The sequence below is a fragment of the Astatotilapia calliptera genome, chromosome 5 (genome assembly GCF_900246225.1).
Source record: "Astatotilapia calliptera chromosome 5, fAstCal1.2, whole genome shotgun sequence".
Classification (NCBI taxonomy): Eukaryota; Metazoa; Chordata; class Actinopteri; order Cichliformes; family Cichlidae; genus Astatotilapia; species Astatotilapia calliptera.
In genome coordinates, this window is record NC_039306.1 from 20,111,169 (window position 1) to 20,125,814 (window position 14,646).

Here is a 14,646-nt window from a genome sequence, read left to right on the forward strand (position 1 = left end):
TGAAAACCAAGCACAGCGTACCGGTATAAACACAGTGGTGGAGGGCACCTTGCATTGTGTCCACAATAAACTCCTCTGATTGCTAAAGCTTGACTGAAATTAGTTCTGCAACAGGACAACAAACCCAAGCACAACAGCAAATCTAGACTGCTCAAAAAAGTCAAAGAAGCATTTTTTTTTTTTTTTAGTCAGACTAAAGCATCGAGTCAGGTAAACCTCTGAGATATTGATCTGGTTAGTTAAGTTGCAGAGGGCGTTGTTAATCAGTTTCAGCTGCTTTGTGTTTCAGGGAATTAACAAAGGCAAAGGTTAAAATATCAATACTACAGTCTAAATATCAGGAGAGCAAATCAATGAGACAAGCGGGGTCCTTTCTTGTCTTTTGAAACTTCCTTCCAGGAGACAGGAAGTTATTCTAAGAGAGCTTGACAGGGCCGAAGGTGGTCCTTAAACCATATGCAGAACCGGTATCTGCTCACTGCCATTAGGTGGCAGGATGAAAATCTTGGACCCGTTTTGAGACTCCGCCGGTGAACTCAACCCCCTGTAGGTCGATCATTTTCATTTCCATCACATGATGTGACAACCTTTCATTCCTAACACTTTAGTTAGTTCATATCAGTAAAGAGATCAGCATGATTTTTTCCCCAGTGACATCTGATGCTTTCAAAGTGTTCCTTTAAGGTTTTGAGCAGTGTACAAAAAGGCCCAGGGCAAACTTTTTTGGTGTAACTATGTTCCATTTGAGGTCAATAAACGGAATTACCTAATGGCTGTTAAACTCCTTCACAAGACGGACACGATTATACACTAGTAATGCAGGACTCATTAACTTAGTTTGGTGATATAAATCTGTGAAGTTATTTGTAAAAATGTCTAAAACCAGAGGCAGCTCTCTACTTGGTAATCTGACATACTCAACATGTTACAACTCCTACAGAACTCTAACAGGCAAAAGCAATAAATGGACATTGATGGCAAATGTTTAAAGATTCAGTTCGTTTTTAATCAATGTTCTGCTTCATAACAACAGAGCTGTTCTTATTTAGATGAACAGAAAAGCCACGTGACCACTCCTCTGCATCTGTAGAGAAAAAGCTTGAGCGTGACGATACGAAATTACATTAGCAGTATCACTAGTGATGTGCATTTCCAAATGTGCGAACTCCAAGACACTGATCTTTCCAAACTCTTTTATCCCATGACAAGAAGAATATTGAAAATCCAAGATTTTTTTTTTTCACGCTGAGGAAACATTACTAAGGAAGAAAACCGAACCAAATCAGTCCATTTCCACTGTAACAGGGAGCCCGATTTCAATGTCCCTCGACTCCGAGTTCTGCAGCTCCCTGCGGATCTCTGCAGAGATCTGTGGGTGTGTTTGTATCTTGAGCAGCTCCAGCAGTGCTTCCTTCTGTTCAGACCCCAGGTCAGCCTTGTAGCGCTGAGCCAAGGTGAGTAAACTCTGATGCCACAGCACAGGAAGCTCGCGTTTTTCACTGCGGAAGGACAGGAAGTGGGCCACCAAGGCATCCAGAACACGGAAAGGCAGGGCGTACTTCTTGTCGAGCAGGAGGCGCAGGAAAATGCTGTTGGCACCATTATACTCCATCTCTGCCAACTTAAGCATTGCAGCGCTGAAAGACAAGAAAGACTGCTTGTTAGATAACCTTGAACTCTGTGTTAACTTGCCTGCACTGCACAGAATGAGGCCTTCAAGGACAGCTGGTTAATACTTCACATGAGCAAATGCTGACATCTGTCTGCCAGCGTATGTCAGTGAGGAAGCCTCACCTGGAGTGCAGCACGGGAATTGAGCACTTCGTGAGGATACTCCCGATGATGATGGCTTCCCTGAGAGTGCATGTCCCAGATTCACAGAGAGGAATCAGGATACCTGTGTGAAGGTCCAGGAAAAAAATGTTAAATAAGTGTTCCAGAAAAATTATAATAGACAGAAATAAAAAAAAGGTAAAAAAATTAAGGATCAAACTGCAAGTTGTTTTTTTTAACATTTTCAATTAATTATAGTATTATGCCATTATACACTCTAATGGAACACTCAATTCTATGATGTTCCATTCTATGGCAAGTCATTTGTGACTTAAAACAGACTTGCAATAGAAATGCATTTAGGAGCAATGTATGAACAAAAACAACATTAAACACGTGCAGCGCCCAGTTGTAAACAAAAACACTGATAAAGGCAACAGTGGCAAAGTGGAGCTGGAGTGTGTTTATACACCGTGAAGAGCAAAGAGGCGGAGCTGTTACTGAGATGGTGTGCTCAGGTTAAGTAAATGAAAACACTTCTCCTACGTCCAAAACAGCAGCGCTGTTCCTGTAATCACCATTAAAACCTTTACTGATAAAACACTGGGGAAAGCCTTCCAAGAACACAGAGTCAAGGTAAATGTTTGATGCCTTAGTTTAGATTGAATATACACCTTATTTTATTTGTCTTTCACTGTACTTGAGTTTATTTATGTTTTTGCATTTAAGAAAAGTTATCTTAAAAATGTTTTAAATATAACATCTTGTTGTATGCAGTTAAACTTTAAAACACTAGAATTTCTAAAATTTAACCCAATGAGCAGTTCATTTTGACTGACTTGTGTTTGATCATTCTTGAATATTTATTATTGCTCATTAATAAGACAAAAGTATCAATCAATAGTGGTCAATAGTATTAATCAATAGGATACACATTTTCATTATTTGATTACTAAAACAATCGATAGCTGCAGCACTAGTCTATTGTATGACATTCCATTCTGTGCCACAACATTCTATACTGCGAAATTGCAGTCTATGGCGTTTAATTCTATACTATGGGATTTCATTTGGTGACACCGTTCTGTACTATGTTACATTCTATACTATGATGTTCTATTATATAGCGCTCCATTCTACACTACGGCATCCCATTGTATGGTTATAGCATTCCATTCTATAGCTTCCCATTCTATGACACCCCACTGTATAATATGACTTTCCATTCTATACACACACCATTCTATACTATGGTGTTCCACTGTATAATAGGGCTGTTCGATATAACGATATATATCAGATGACGATAGAAAAACGTCTATTGTTTCATTTTACGCTATCGTTTGTTTCGTGGTGTCGCAAAATAAACTGTTTACGGCAATATTTTTTCATCGTTTTGATGGTCACTGTAGTGGCTATATTAATTTCTTAAAGTTCTCTCTTTCTCTTATATTTAATATAACCACACTACAGATGGACAAGCGCCTGTTTTTATGGGTTGTCGTTAGCAACAACGACGGTAAAACCATCGCATGTCCGCTTGTTAATTTCCACATAAACCTTTCACAATAAAACTCAAGATCCTGTTGAGAATTTTCAAAATAAACGGAATCATGTGAAAAAGTATGCAGAGTGTTTACGGATGAGAAGCAAAAAAGAGCCGCCAGGTGCTAAAAAATAAACCTTAGACTTAAACGTTAGAAGAGGCTTTTCCCCGCAGCACGCCGTGTAATAAATACTCACAAAGAAAACGGCGGCCGTTAAAACCTGTCTAACAATGTGTCGTTTCATGCATCGGTTAAAACACTCGACTCCAGGTACATGACGCCCAGCTGGAAACACTTCACGCAAGACGAGATTCACAGAATTTACAGAAAATATTAAATTTTTTGTGATTTATATCGTTATCGGGATATGAGATTTTGGTCATATCGCACAGCCCTACTGTATAATATTCCATTCTATACTATTCCATTCTATACCAAAGCATTCCACTCTATCTCACCCCATCATATATATCATTCATTCTATGATGTTCAATATGCCATACATACTGACGGTCAGTGTCAATGTCTATGCAAAGTTTCATTAAAATAGCTCCACTCGTCTAGGAGTAGACAGGATCCTACAAACATACATACATATGCTAGAATCATTATAACATGGTTATGATTATTATTACTGTTATTTTTCTTTGGGCTGCATGTGCTCATGAAATGCAAATTAAGGTGATTCTGCACAAGTTTGCCCGCTGCTTAATTATGTTAAAAATAATATTTGAAGCTTTTTAAACACATTATTCTAGCGTCTTCAAATTCTCCACTAAATTAAATATTTAGCATGCTTCTGATCACTTCTCACTCTCCCACTCTCTCATGCTTCGTGGGTTATAAAATACATCTTTGTAAGCAACACTGCCACACAGTGGTGACATCTCACATTACCGTTTTGCCAGAATATAGGTCACAGGATGTTTAGGGAAAATAGTCCCACCGAACTGGGACAATTTGTGAACACAAGACTGACAAGATTAAAGAAAAATCATCCTCAACAATCAGTTGTGGATGTATGAAAGACGCTTTGACCCAATTAGATTTGAGTGTGTTAATTACTTTCCTACCAGAACCAATGGTGCTATTTACCCTATGGACACTGTAATCCTCCATCAGGGTCTTCAGAATAATATTTCTAAATTTAGTGCTGAAATTGGAAATCTGAGATGTCCCAGAAAGCTTGTTTTCTGCAATGCAACAAGCTGCCAAATCCTCTCAGTCATTTAATGTACCCACTTCTTTTCCAAGGGTTACATGCAACTGGATCTAAGCCTTCGATGAAGATTTAATCAAACAATAACAAAGGTTACTGTTTACAGGCCCGAGAGACACACAGCTGTAGCCTGTAGGGGTTCTTGGAGTAGTTCATGGTGGATTTCAAAGTCTATGTTGGATCACTGTCCAGTTGTATACCCCAATCTTATTTCAGTTTCCCTGTCGTGACTGAATGCATCATTTTTGCATGCAAAATTTGCCAAAAGTCAGTGAAATCTATTCCTCCCAGCTTACAAAGATGCTGCCAATGACAAGATCTCTTCTGTGCATCAACACAGCGAAACAGTACAACCACCCCAATCAGTTAAAGCTTCAAGCAGCTGCTCTGCAGTCATGTGGGTATTTTGCTTTCTGCTCAGCATATGTGCAAATTTATGGAGATGTCCTGACTATCTGTGAAGTCAGGACAAGTTCTGGAAGAGAACTTGTCCTGACTTCACAGATACCCTTTACTTTGAATTCTTAAAGATATTTCAGAAAGTGGAAACTGTTCTTTGACATTTTACATATTCTTCAATGTGCACAACAGTTGTCATTCCTACACAGTTAATGCAACACTTTTGTTAAAATGCTCAGCGACCCGAGTAAGGAAATCCTAGAAAGCTGACAGAGTTCATCTACAAAACATTTCATAACTCATCCAAGTGACTTAGTCAGTCTCAGCAGACTGTAGGCATCTCCAGCACCACTGCATAACAATGAGCCACAATATCAGTTTCATTATAACTGATGCGCAGATTGTCATCACCATTAATTAAAGGCCATGGCTCCCATTCACAGGGAATTGAGGAAAGGCTGCAATCACAGCACTGTAACACAAGGAAAGATGTACTTTTATGGTCTCTCCTTCTCTTTTCATATGAATACTCTTCATGAACAAATGTGTGTCAAATGAAAATATGCATTTCAGTGTTTCAGCTGAGACACATGTGGCTCACCAATGGTTTTTCAGAAATAGTCCAATTAGTTCTGCTTGTTTGCTACATTTAAATATAACACCTAGAATGTACAGTAACATAACATTTATTTAAATGCTTTAGTTTGAAAACACATGACTCTATATTACTATGATTACTAGATTTCTGTAATCACTTCCACACACACTTCTACTCAGTTCTGTCACAGTCTGTTCTCAATCTTAAGTATTTATTCGAATCCTCAGTCTCACCTTTAAACCATGCTCCCGGTTTGAACAGGGCCTTCTTCAGGGCGCTGTAAAGGTGAAAGTTCAGTCGCTTGTATTCTGCGATATCATCCCGTACTCGAGGCAGCAGCACTAAGTTGTAAAACCTCTGGGCCATTCGCTCTTTCAGATTGGACGAGAATATCCTTTAAAAGGAACAAGGAAAAATACTTCATTATATCACTTACGAGAACTTGCGGAAAACGAATCATCACAAAGCGCATCAGCTCAAAGTTTACCTCGTCGCCTGGTACATAGCAGCTGCTGACCAGGAGTCGGGGTCAGTCAAATACAAAACCTGCTCCCAGTTTGAAAGCGCAGGTATTATTTTAAAGGCCTTTGGCAGTTTGCCGCTGCGGTATTTCGACAGAACCTGAAGCACAAGAAGAGAAAGGGCAACTTTAAACATGTCTCCATTAACAAAAACACACCTGTTATACAAGCGATGTGTACAAACTCCCCCTCTGCTCGATATGATATGCATGACTAACCGGGCCAGTGGGCTTCTCCACTGACTGTGTCTATTTTCCTTTAGTTTGTCTCCCAGTTAGTTGACGTGTGGTGGGCTTGAAGTAAACTTACCTTACCGACACCTCTGTACACTTCTGTTACTCTTGGGTCCAGCTGTGGCATCGGACACCCGGAAACCTCTGACATCACCGTGCCCACCTCTGTCTGCTTCTCTGTGATCTTCTCCATAATGATGTCGGCTAACGTCCGTCTGCAAGAGCCACAAAGGAGTTAGTGGTTTGCCGACCAATCCAAATATCGATACCAGTGCTGGTATTGGTATCGGATCAATACCAGCACAATTTGATCGGTAATTTGTTTCTATCCTCCATGTTCATTATGTAGCCGACTGAATTATGTTGGATAAGTTATGTTTTGGAAATGAAAAACTACACTTCAAACATGCACTATGAACCTTGTTGTGTTGATCGCAACAAGAGAACCGGATCCAAAAACCCATAATAACATTACAGCTCTAAAAAACAAAAAAACAATAAACAAGTTTCAAATTAAATGAAAGGTTAAAAAGATGTGCTTTGCTGTTTTAACTAATTATTGTCGAAAGCAAAAACCAGAGATTTAGCTGTCATTAAAATATATTTAGAATTTGCAAATTGAAGGCGACTCCTTTACAGGTTAGAAGTGCTGGTATTGGCTCATACTAGGGCTGGGCGATATGGCCTAAAATCCATATCGCGGTACACTTTGAAGCATGTGCGGTAATGATATATATCACGATATACTCTTTTCTTCTGTATTTTCGCACTATAAGGCACACTTAAAATCCTTAAATTTTCTCAAAAATCGACAGTGTGCCTTATGTATGAATTCTAGTTGAGCTTACTGACCTCAAACCGATTTTATGTGGAACACAGCGCTCAAAAATCTGTCAAAAATGTTTTAGTACGACTTTGGTAAACAACAAAGCCGCACCCCTTGATGGATTGTCGGAGCATTACGGCTATTGTAGGCAGGAGCCTCGCAGAGTGATACGTACTGTGCTTCAACATAGTATTACTGTGTTGTGTGTGTATAACGTCTTAAGTTTAGTGGATGTTAAACATGGTTATGCTGAGGATATGTCGGCCAGTTTCCACTGAAAATGCTTTTTGGTTAAACTGTCAGCAAGGAATTTGCATTTGCACTGTTACGTTTTTATATAACTTTAATGCAGATAAAAAACAGCTGCTTGTTTAAGTGAAATACATTGATGTTTTTTGCACTAATAAAGTTGTGGAGTTGTAAAGCATTTTGTCTAGTGTCAATTATATCGTCAGTTATATCGTTATCGCAGATTTTCAAATGTATATCGTGATAAATATTTTTGGTCATATCACCCTGCTCTACGTGAGGGTCCGATGGTCAGGGACAAATGCAATCGCATGGACCAAACTTCAGTCAGGAGAACAACTGAGATAATCCATCCACAATACGAGGTTAGTTATTAATATACTGCAACAACATGGGAATAGAGCTGCTGCGAGAGAATTCAACATTAATGAATCAATGGTAGGGAAGTGGAGGAAGCGCAGTTTTTGGCTTTCCTCTTTTTCTAAAACGAGCTTCGTCTCTTTGCTATTACTGTCGCCCAAATTGCAGATGACATTGCTTGCAGCCACTGCAATGCTTTCGACCAAAACAGGCGCAGCTTGATGACACCATCAACATGCACTATAGTCAAAATCTCTACCATTGGCCAAATTCATTTCGTTTCTACCGTATACCGTTTATACCGCCCACCCCTACTCGATACCAAACTTTCCACTATTGCACAGCATTAGTACAAACACAAAGCTAAGGATTTGCTGAGCTCGCAGCGCCTCAAGTTAAAGCGATGGTGTAGCTCACCTCACTGGAGGGTTTTTGTTCATGAACATCTCGATGGCCTTCTCATCTTCAGCGTCAACGACGATTTCTTCATCGTACTCAACATCTGCAGGACCTGCTGCTCCCAGCGCCGGCCATTCTTCATCCGAGTCTGCATCCTGAGACTCAGGCCCTAAAATAAGATTACAAGATGGAGATGGCTCATTAGAAGATCACACTGAACTGTTTTGGGTGTAAATATTTTAGTTAAGTAATGTCTCTTGATAAAGACAATCACAAGGAAAGATTTTACACTTTAACATGGATTCAACATGTGCTGCACTTCTATGTATTTGTGTGGAAAACTCCTAGGTCATTTAGCAATAGGAGGACAATTCAGGCTTTAAAAATGTCTTATTATTTTATAATTTTCTGGTATGTATTTAAGAAAAAACTAAATATTAAATATGTCCAGATCAGGCATTAAAGATAAACTTTTTATGATATTTTTGTTTATATGCGCATCTCTGCAGCCAATACTTCAGAACCCAAAAAAGTAGATTAAAAAATATTGTTTAATAAATTCTTGAGCATCTTTCACACTTGATAACAGATAACACTCAATTTTTATTCATTTAAGCAACTTTCAAAACCTACCAAATTTTCAATATTTACTTTTTTTTGTAAAAGCAGTTACAAAGGCAGCAGATTAACAGATCAATCCCTTCAGCTAATAAAAACATTTATGATAATTTTATTAAAACAAACAAAAAACATTAGTAGTGTAACGGGGTTGCACATGATAAAGGTTTAATGGATATATTACTTGTATTTATAGATTATGACATACCTGCTACAAATAAATATCTAGACCAGAGAAATGCTTTTTAATTATATTTTAAAATGTGCTTGTGAGAGTGTATTTTATATGTATAGTAACAAGACTGCAAACCAGAGTTAGTATTAGTTTTTTCTCATGAAAAGATGTGCGCTGTGGAATGTTGTGGATTATGAAAGTTAAAGGACAAATGTAGGTATATAAACAAAAGCTACCTAATCTAGTCAGAAGACATTGAACAAATGCGATGTGTGTTAAAGACGACTGACTTGATGTGCCCATGGTGCTAGCACTTGGCTCACCAAACTCTATTCAAATATCCGCCAATTTAAGGATAACTACGACACCAATCCAACATTACCGAGAACAGTGACTGGTGCTTTCTTCTTTTCTGGTGCCAGCCCATATTCGGTCTGAAGTTCCTCTTGTTGAATGCGGGCTTGTTGTAAGATTTTCCGTGACAACCGCTCGTCCACGTACTTGTCGTCGCTTTCTTCCCGGGTGTCTCTGATCTTGACCCGGCCTTTGGCTCGGACAATGTCCGCCTGCAGGATCTGGTCGGCCAGCGCCACTGGCGCGGCTCCGCTCTTCTCTCCTCCACCTTTGGATCGTTTGACTTTCGGCATCGCTGCGGTTTTACTTCAGCTGTGACCACAGTGTGGATGTTCCCGTGGACATGTGCGAGCTACGGGACAGACCTCACCAAACACTGTAAACAGTCACTGCTTCAACACGTGTGTAGGTCCGGGGAGAAGGAAGTGACGCAACACACTCACGTAACATCCGGCTTTCGGCGACCACTTCAGAAAAAAAGTGCAACAACGTCAGTTGACTGTTTCATTGTGAAACGGTGTTAATATTCACCATTCTTTATTATCAATAATATTTTATTTTTTTTTCTGTTGTTTCCTTTCACTTTACCGGAAGGGGTTTTATTTAACCCGGAAGTGCTCAAACACCGTACTACAAGTGAAGAGAGGCAAAACATCAATGGGTGTTACTTGGTAAGGTGGTTTTTAAACCTACGTTTGATTTTAAACGTTTTTTAACCCCTAAATATTCAAACAGTTTTAGCCTAGCCTCAACCATCCTGCGTGGTTTTTTGTCCCATTGATCCGCGGAGCGTGGCTCTGTCTCACTCAACAATGCTGGTAACGTGACACAGGGCAAAGTGTATGCTGGTCCCTCAAGTGCTCTGCTTGCTGTGCCCCGCAGTGTGTGCCAGGTGCCCGTGGCGGAGGGGAAGAGCGTGCAGCAGACTGTGGACATGCTGCACAAAAAGCTGGAGCAGCTGGGCGCCGTGAAGCAAGGCAGCTTCTGCGTGGACTGCGAGACTTACCATGCCACGGGAAATTCCAGCAGTAATAATTTTTTATCTGTTTGTTTCTGAGCTTTAGAATTCAGATTTATAGATCACATTAATGCACTCACCCATGAGGGTGACCTGATGTCTATGTCTAGGTGGGGCTGCAGAGTATTTTATCCCCTTTTCGTGTGATTGTTTGCAAAGAAAAAAAAGATTGCCGGTATTTGAACTGTTGTAAATGACTTATTGGCCTATAATCTGTCAAACAGATCTCTCACGAACGATTCTGAGTCATTTTGAGTAAGAAAGAACATTTCTATCACAAAGCAGAACTTGTTTTTTGGCAAAGTGATTTTCATATCTCCCTTATTTATGCAGCTAAGTGTCACTGACATTAAAAAAAATTCTAGAGAGATCTGGCAAAGAGGGCAAGAGAAATTGTGACAAATATAACATCACAGTTCTATAAAGTATTTGTAAGGACTAGACTGACTATAATATAGGTACAATGAAGTCAGTGTCATATAGATACTTGCAAAACCAGTATATACATATATATATATGTCCACTTCACAAAATCTGTTGAGTGCAGTCTATTTACCAATATTAGCAAACATAACATGTATATTAAAAAAAACCAACGAAACGTCAAAATTCACATTTTTGTCACACAAGCTGTGGCTCAGCTGGTAGAGAGCGTCATAGATCCCCATCTCCTCCAGTCTGCATCCTGAAGTATCCATGGAAAAGATGCCGAACCCTCAGTTGCCCCTGATGCATCCGTGTGTGTGTGTTAGAAAACACTTAGGCATAGACAAAAGTACTGTATGAATGTGAGTGTGAGACTTGTAGTAGGAAGTGCTTTTGAGTACTCAGCTACATTAAAACAAGCTACATAAGTACTGGTGTACTGGTTCATTTACCAGTTTGATTGGCTGTAGTTAGGTCAACACAGTAAGGCAGTCACTTTTATTGGGGGATTTATGCTTCAGCAGCCTGGTGTGCACCTCCTTAGAAATGTTACAAGTTCCATCGACATACTGCTACTGTTCTCTTCAGTACTGCTGATTCCTCCTGTGCATCTTTGGCTACTGTTTCGCCACAGTTTTTGAATGTATCTGTGGGAGAATAACAATCATCATCAGTATAAGTAATAGTTGTATATCTATATGGCCAGAAGTCTGGTTCCTTTAGATGTCACCACAGATCATCTGCCTCCATCTCACCCTTGCAGCTTCTTCTGTCACACCAACCATCTACATGTCCTCCATCACTACATGCATAAATCTCCTCTGACGTCTTCCTCTTTTCCTCCTGCCTGGCAGCTCCTCCATCTTTAACATCCATTGCCCAATATATCTACTATCCCTCACTGTACACGTCCAAACCTCAGCTGCAAATCTCAGCCTTGCCTCTCTAACTTTATGGAACCTTCATTTCCTTCCTCATCTCACCTGACAGTTTTAAGTGTTGTCTGTCCATTGTAGGTCAGCCCTCCAAGCTCCTGTATGTGATGCACAACTCCGAAACCCCCCTGAGCTGCCTGGCTCTGTTTGAAGGTGGACCCTGCCTAATAGCGGATGCAAATTTTGATGTCCTCATGGTGAAGCTGAAAAGTCACTTTCAGAATGCCAAGGGACACAAGGTGGAGTCTCGTGGTTCGAGATATCGCTACTGCGACTTCTTGATAAAAGTTGGTACCGTGACGATGAGCTCCAGTGCCAGAGGGATATCAGTAGAGGTGCGTGTATATGTATATATGCTGTGATAAAGACGAGTCACGTCCTTCTGCTTTCTCTCCTTGAGGCGTTAACTCCTGGCTTGCTTCCTCAGGTGGAGTACTGCCCTTGTGTCGTTCCTGGGGACTGCTGGAACCTCATGAAGGAGTTTATGCAGTCCTTTCTCGGCCCCAGCGTCCCTGAACTGCCATCTGTGTTTGCTGCCAAGCCCGAGGGACTCTTTGCACCAACAGATTGTATTGACACCATGACTCAGTACCTGGAGTTATTCAACAAACTGCGCAAGCTGCAAATCCCTGGAACCAATGTGCGCTGAGTCTGCAACAAAGATATCTGTTTTTTTCTCTCCATGTTTGTACAGATGTTGGTATATTTCTGGTCCTATGGATCAGCGTTGGTACCCAGGCATTTTTTTTTTTTTTGAACGTCTGGGGTTTTATTATCACTGCAGAACTTCACATTAGTGTTGGATGAAAGCATTTGCAATAAAGAGACACGGTGAAAACAAGTAGTCAAAGTCTCTGAGCGTTCATACTGCGATGCCCTTTTGATGGTGCGCTTTTATCTGAGAGTAGAGGCACAAAGTATTCATTGATTTCTTGCTAGTTTACACAGGGATGAACCAATTTATCAGCTGAACACTGGCCCTGTTGACTGTCAACTGATCTGATGACGTTTATCAGTGAGAGAGGTCGATTTTTATCTGTTGCATCATCCAAGTTTTGCGCTGGCTGAATGTTTAAAGATGATGTCACAAGCAGGTGAGAGATTTTCCTTTTTAAACAATCAGATTTCTTTGTTTTTCTCTGTCAGAAAGACAGGAATGAATGAACTAAATGTTGACTACAGGTCCAGGAATTTCATAGTCAGTCCAATCCCTAGGTTTATGCAGTTGGATTAGTGTTCCAGTATTAGGTTGAGGCTTGTGCTTACGCATGTAATGAGTTTACAGTGGAAATGCTTTATTAAATTACAAAGAAGTATCTGTGCAGATATCTTAGGGTGACAGTAAGTTCGATTGTTTATATTGGATTGTTAAAATGTCCAAAAGACTGGATCTAGCTTCTAAAATCTGAGAATAGACACTTTAATCTACAATAATCTGAAGATCTCACTTATGCTTGGCATCGAGTGGACTCTTATGTTAGAGCAGGGGGGGGAAAGTAAAAATGCAGAACAATGTCCTATTAAATTACCAGTAATTGAATTAAAAAAAATAAATAAATATATATATATATATATATATATATATATATATGTATATATATATATGTATATGTGTGTATATATATACATATATATGTATATGTGTATATATATACATATATATGTATATGTGTATATATATACACATATATGTATATGTGTATATATATACACATATATGTATATGTGTATTATATATACACATATATGTATATGTGTATTATATATACACATATATGTATATATATACACATATATGTATATATGTGTGTGTGTGTGTGTGTATATATATATATATGTGTGTGTGTGTGTGTATATATATATATATATGTGTGTGTGTGTGTGTATGTATGTATATGTATATATATATATGTATATGTGTATATATATATATATATATGTATATGTGTATATATATATATATATATGTATATGTGTATATATATATATATATATATGTATATGTGTATTATATATATATATATATATGTATATGTGTATTATATATATATATATGTATATGTGTATTATATATACACATATATGTATATGTGTATTATATATACACATATATGTATATATGTATATATATACACATATATGTATATATGTATATATATACACATATATGTATATATGTATATATATACATATATACATATATGTGTATATATATACACATATATGTATATATGTATATATATACACATATATGTATATATGTGTGTGTGTGTGTATATATATATATATATATGTGTGTGTGTGTGTGTATATATGTATATATGTGTGTGTGTGTGTGTATATATGTATATATGTGTGTGTGTGTGTGTATATATGTATATATGTGTGTGTGTGTGTGTATATATGTATATATATATGTATGTATGTATGTATATATGCATATATATATTTATGTATGTATATGTATGCATATATATATATATGTATATGTAACTGACATGACTTCTCTTTTAGAACTTGTGATATGTTATTAAGCTTTCAAACTCTCCCTGAAAGCTGCGCATTTCTTCTAGACAGCGGCTTTCTTTTTATGTTTAAACTTGAATTACACTGATTTGCGCTGACGCATTTTGAAAGTAGTCCCTCCCCACGACAGCATCCAAAGGAGATGCGCTTAATAGGGATCTTAAAGCTAAACACACGCACAGTACACGCACGCGCCTCAGGTGTTTTTTACCAGATTAACACTACCGTGCTGACACATGGCGCGCACGGGGTTTAACGGGGACACCGGGGGTCAGGGGTAGCGGCTGTCCTCTTAAACCCGGCTTCCACTCTGGCCTCGGTTATTGTTCCATGTGGCCGCTGTGGGTGGACGGACGGACGGTCCATCCTGCTGCCTGTTGTTCAACCCTTCCGCCAATGAGAGCCCGGCTCCCGCTCAGCCCCAGTCCAATGAGAGCGGCGGGGTCTGTGCTCGGATCGAGAGTTGGGTT

At 39.0% G+C, this 14,646-nt stretch overlaps 2 protein-coding genes across 2 annotated transcripts; one reads left to right on the forward strand and one right to left on the reverse strand.

Moving 5' to 3' along the window:
- Positions 1-984: 984 nt before the first annotated feature.
- bysl (bystin-like) lies at positions 985-9,571 on the reverse strand. The gene is made up of 7 exons (XM_026167929.1): positions 9,300-9,571; positions 8,143-8,293; positions 6,367-6,505; positions 6,024-6,157; positions 5,770-5,930; positions 1,795-1,897; positions 985-1,637 (listed from the first exon to the last, which is right to left on the reverse strand). The coding sequence occupies exons 1-7, from the start codon at positions 9,562-9,564 to the stop codon at positions 1,283-1,285; spliced, it is 1,308 nt and encodes a 435-aa protein (XP_026023714.1). The 5' UTR covers positions 9,565-9,571; the 3' UTR covers positions 985-1,282.
- A 285-nt stretch (positions 9,572-9,856) lies between these two features.
- On the forward strand, positions 9,857-12,494 carry med20 (mediator complex subunit 20). The gene is made up of 4 exons (XM_026167930.1): positions 9,857-9,942; positions 10,154-10,299; positions 11,732-11,985; positions 12,078-12,494. The coding sequence occupies exons 1-4, from the start codon at positions 9,929-9,931 to the stop codon at positions 12,297-12,299; spliced, it is 636 nt and encodes a 211-aa protein (XP_026023715.1). The 5' UTR covers positions 9,857-9,928; the 3' UTR covers positions 12,300-12,494.
- Positions 12,495-14,646: the final 2,152 nt, after the last annotated feature.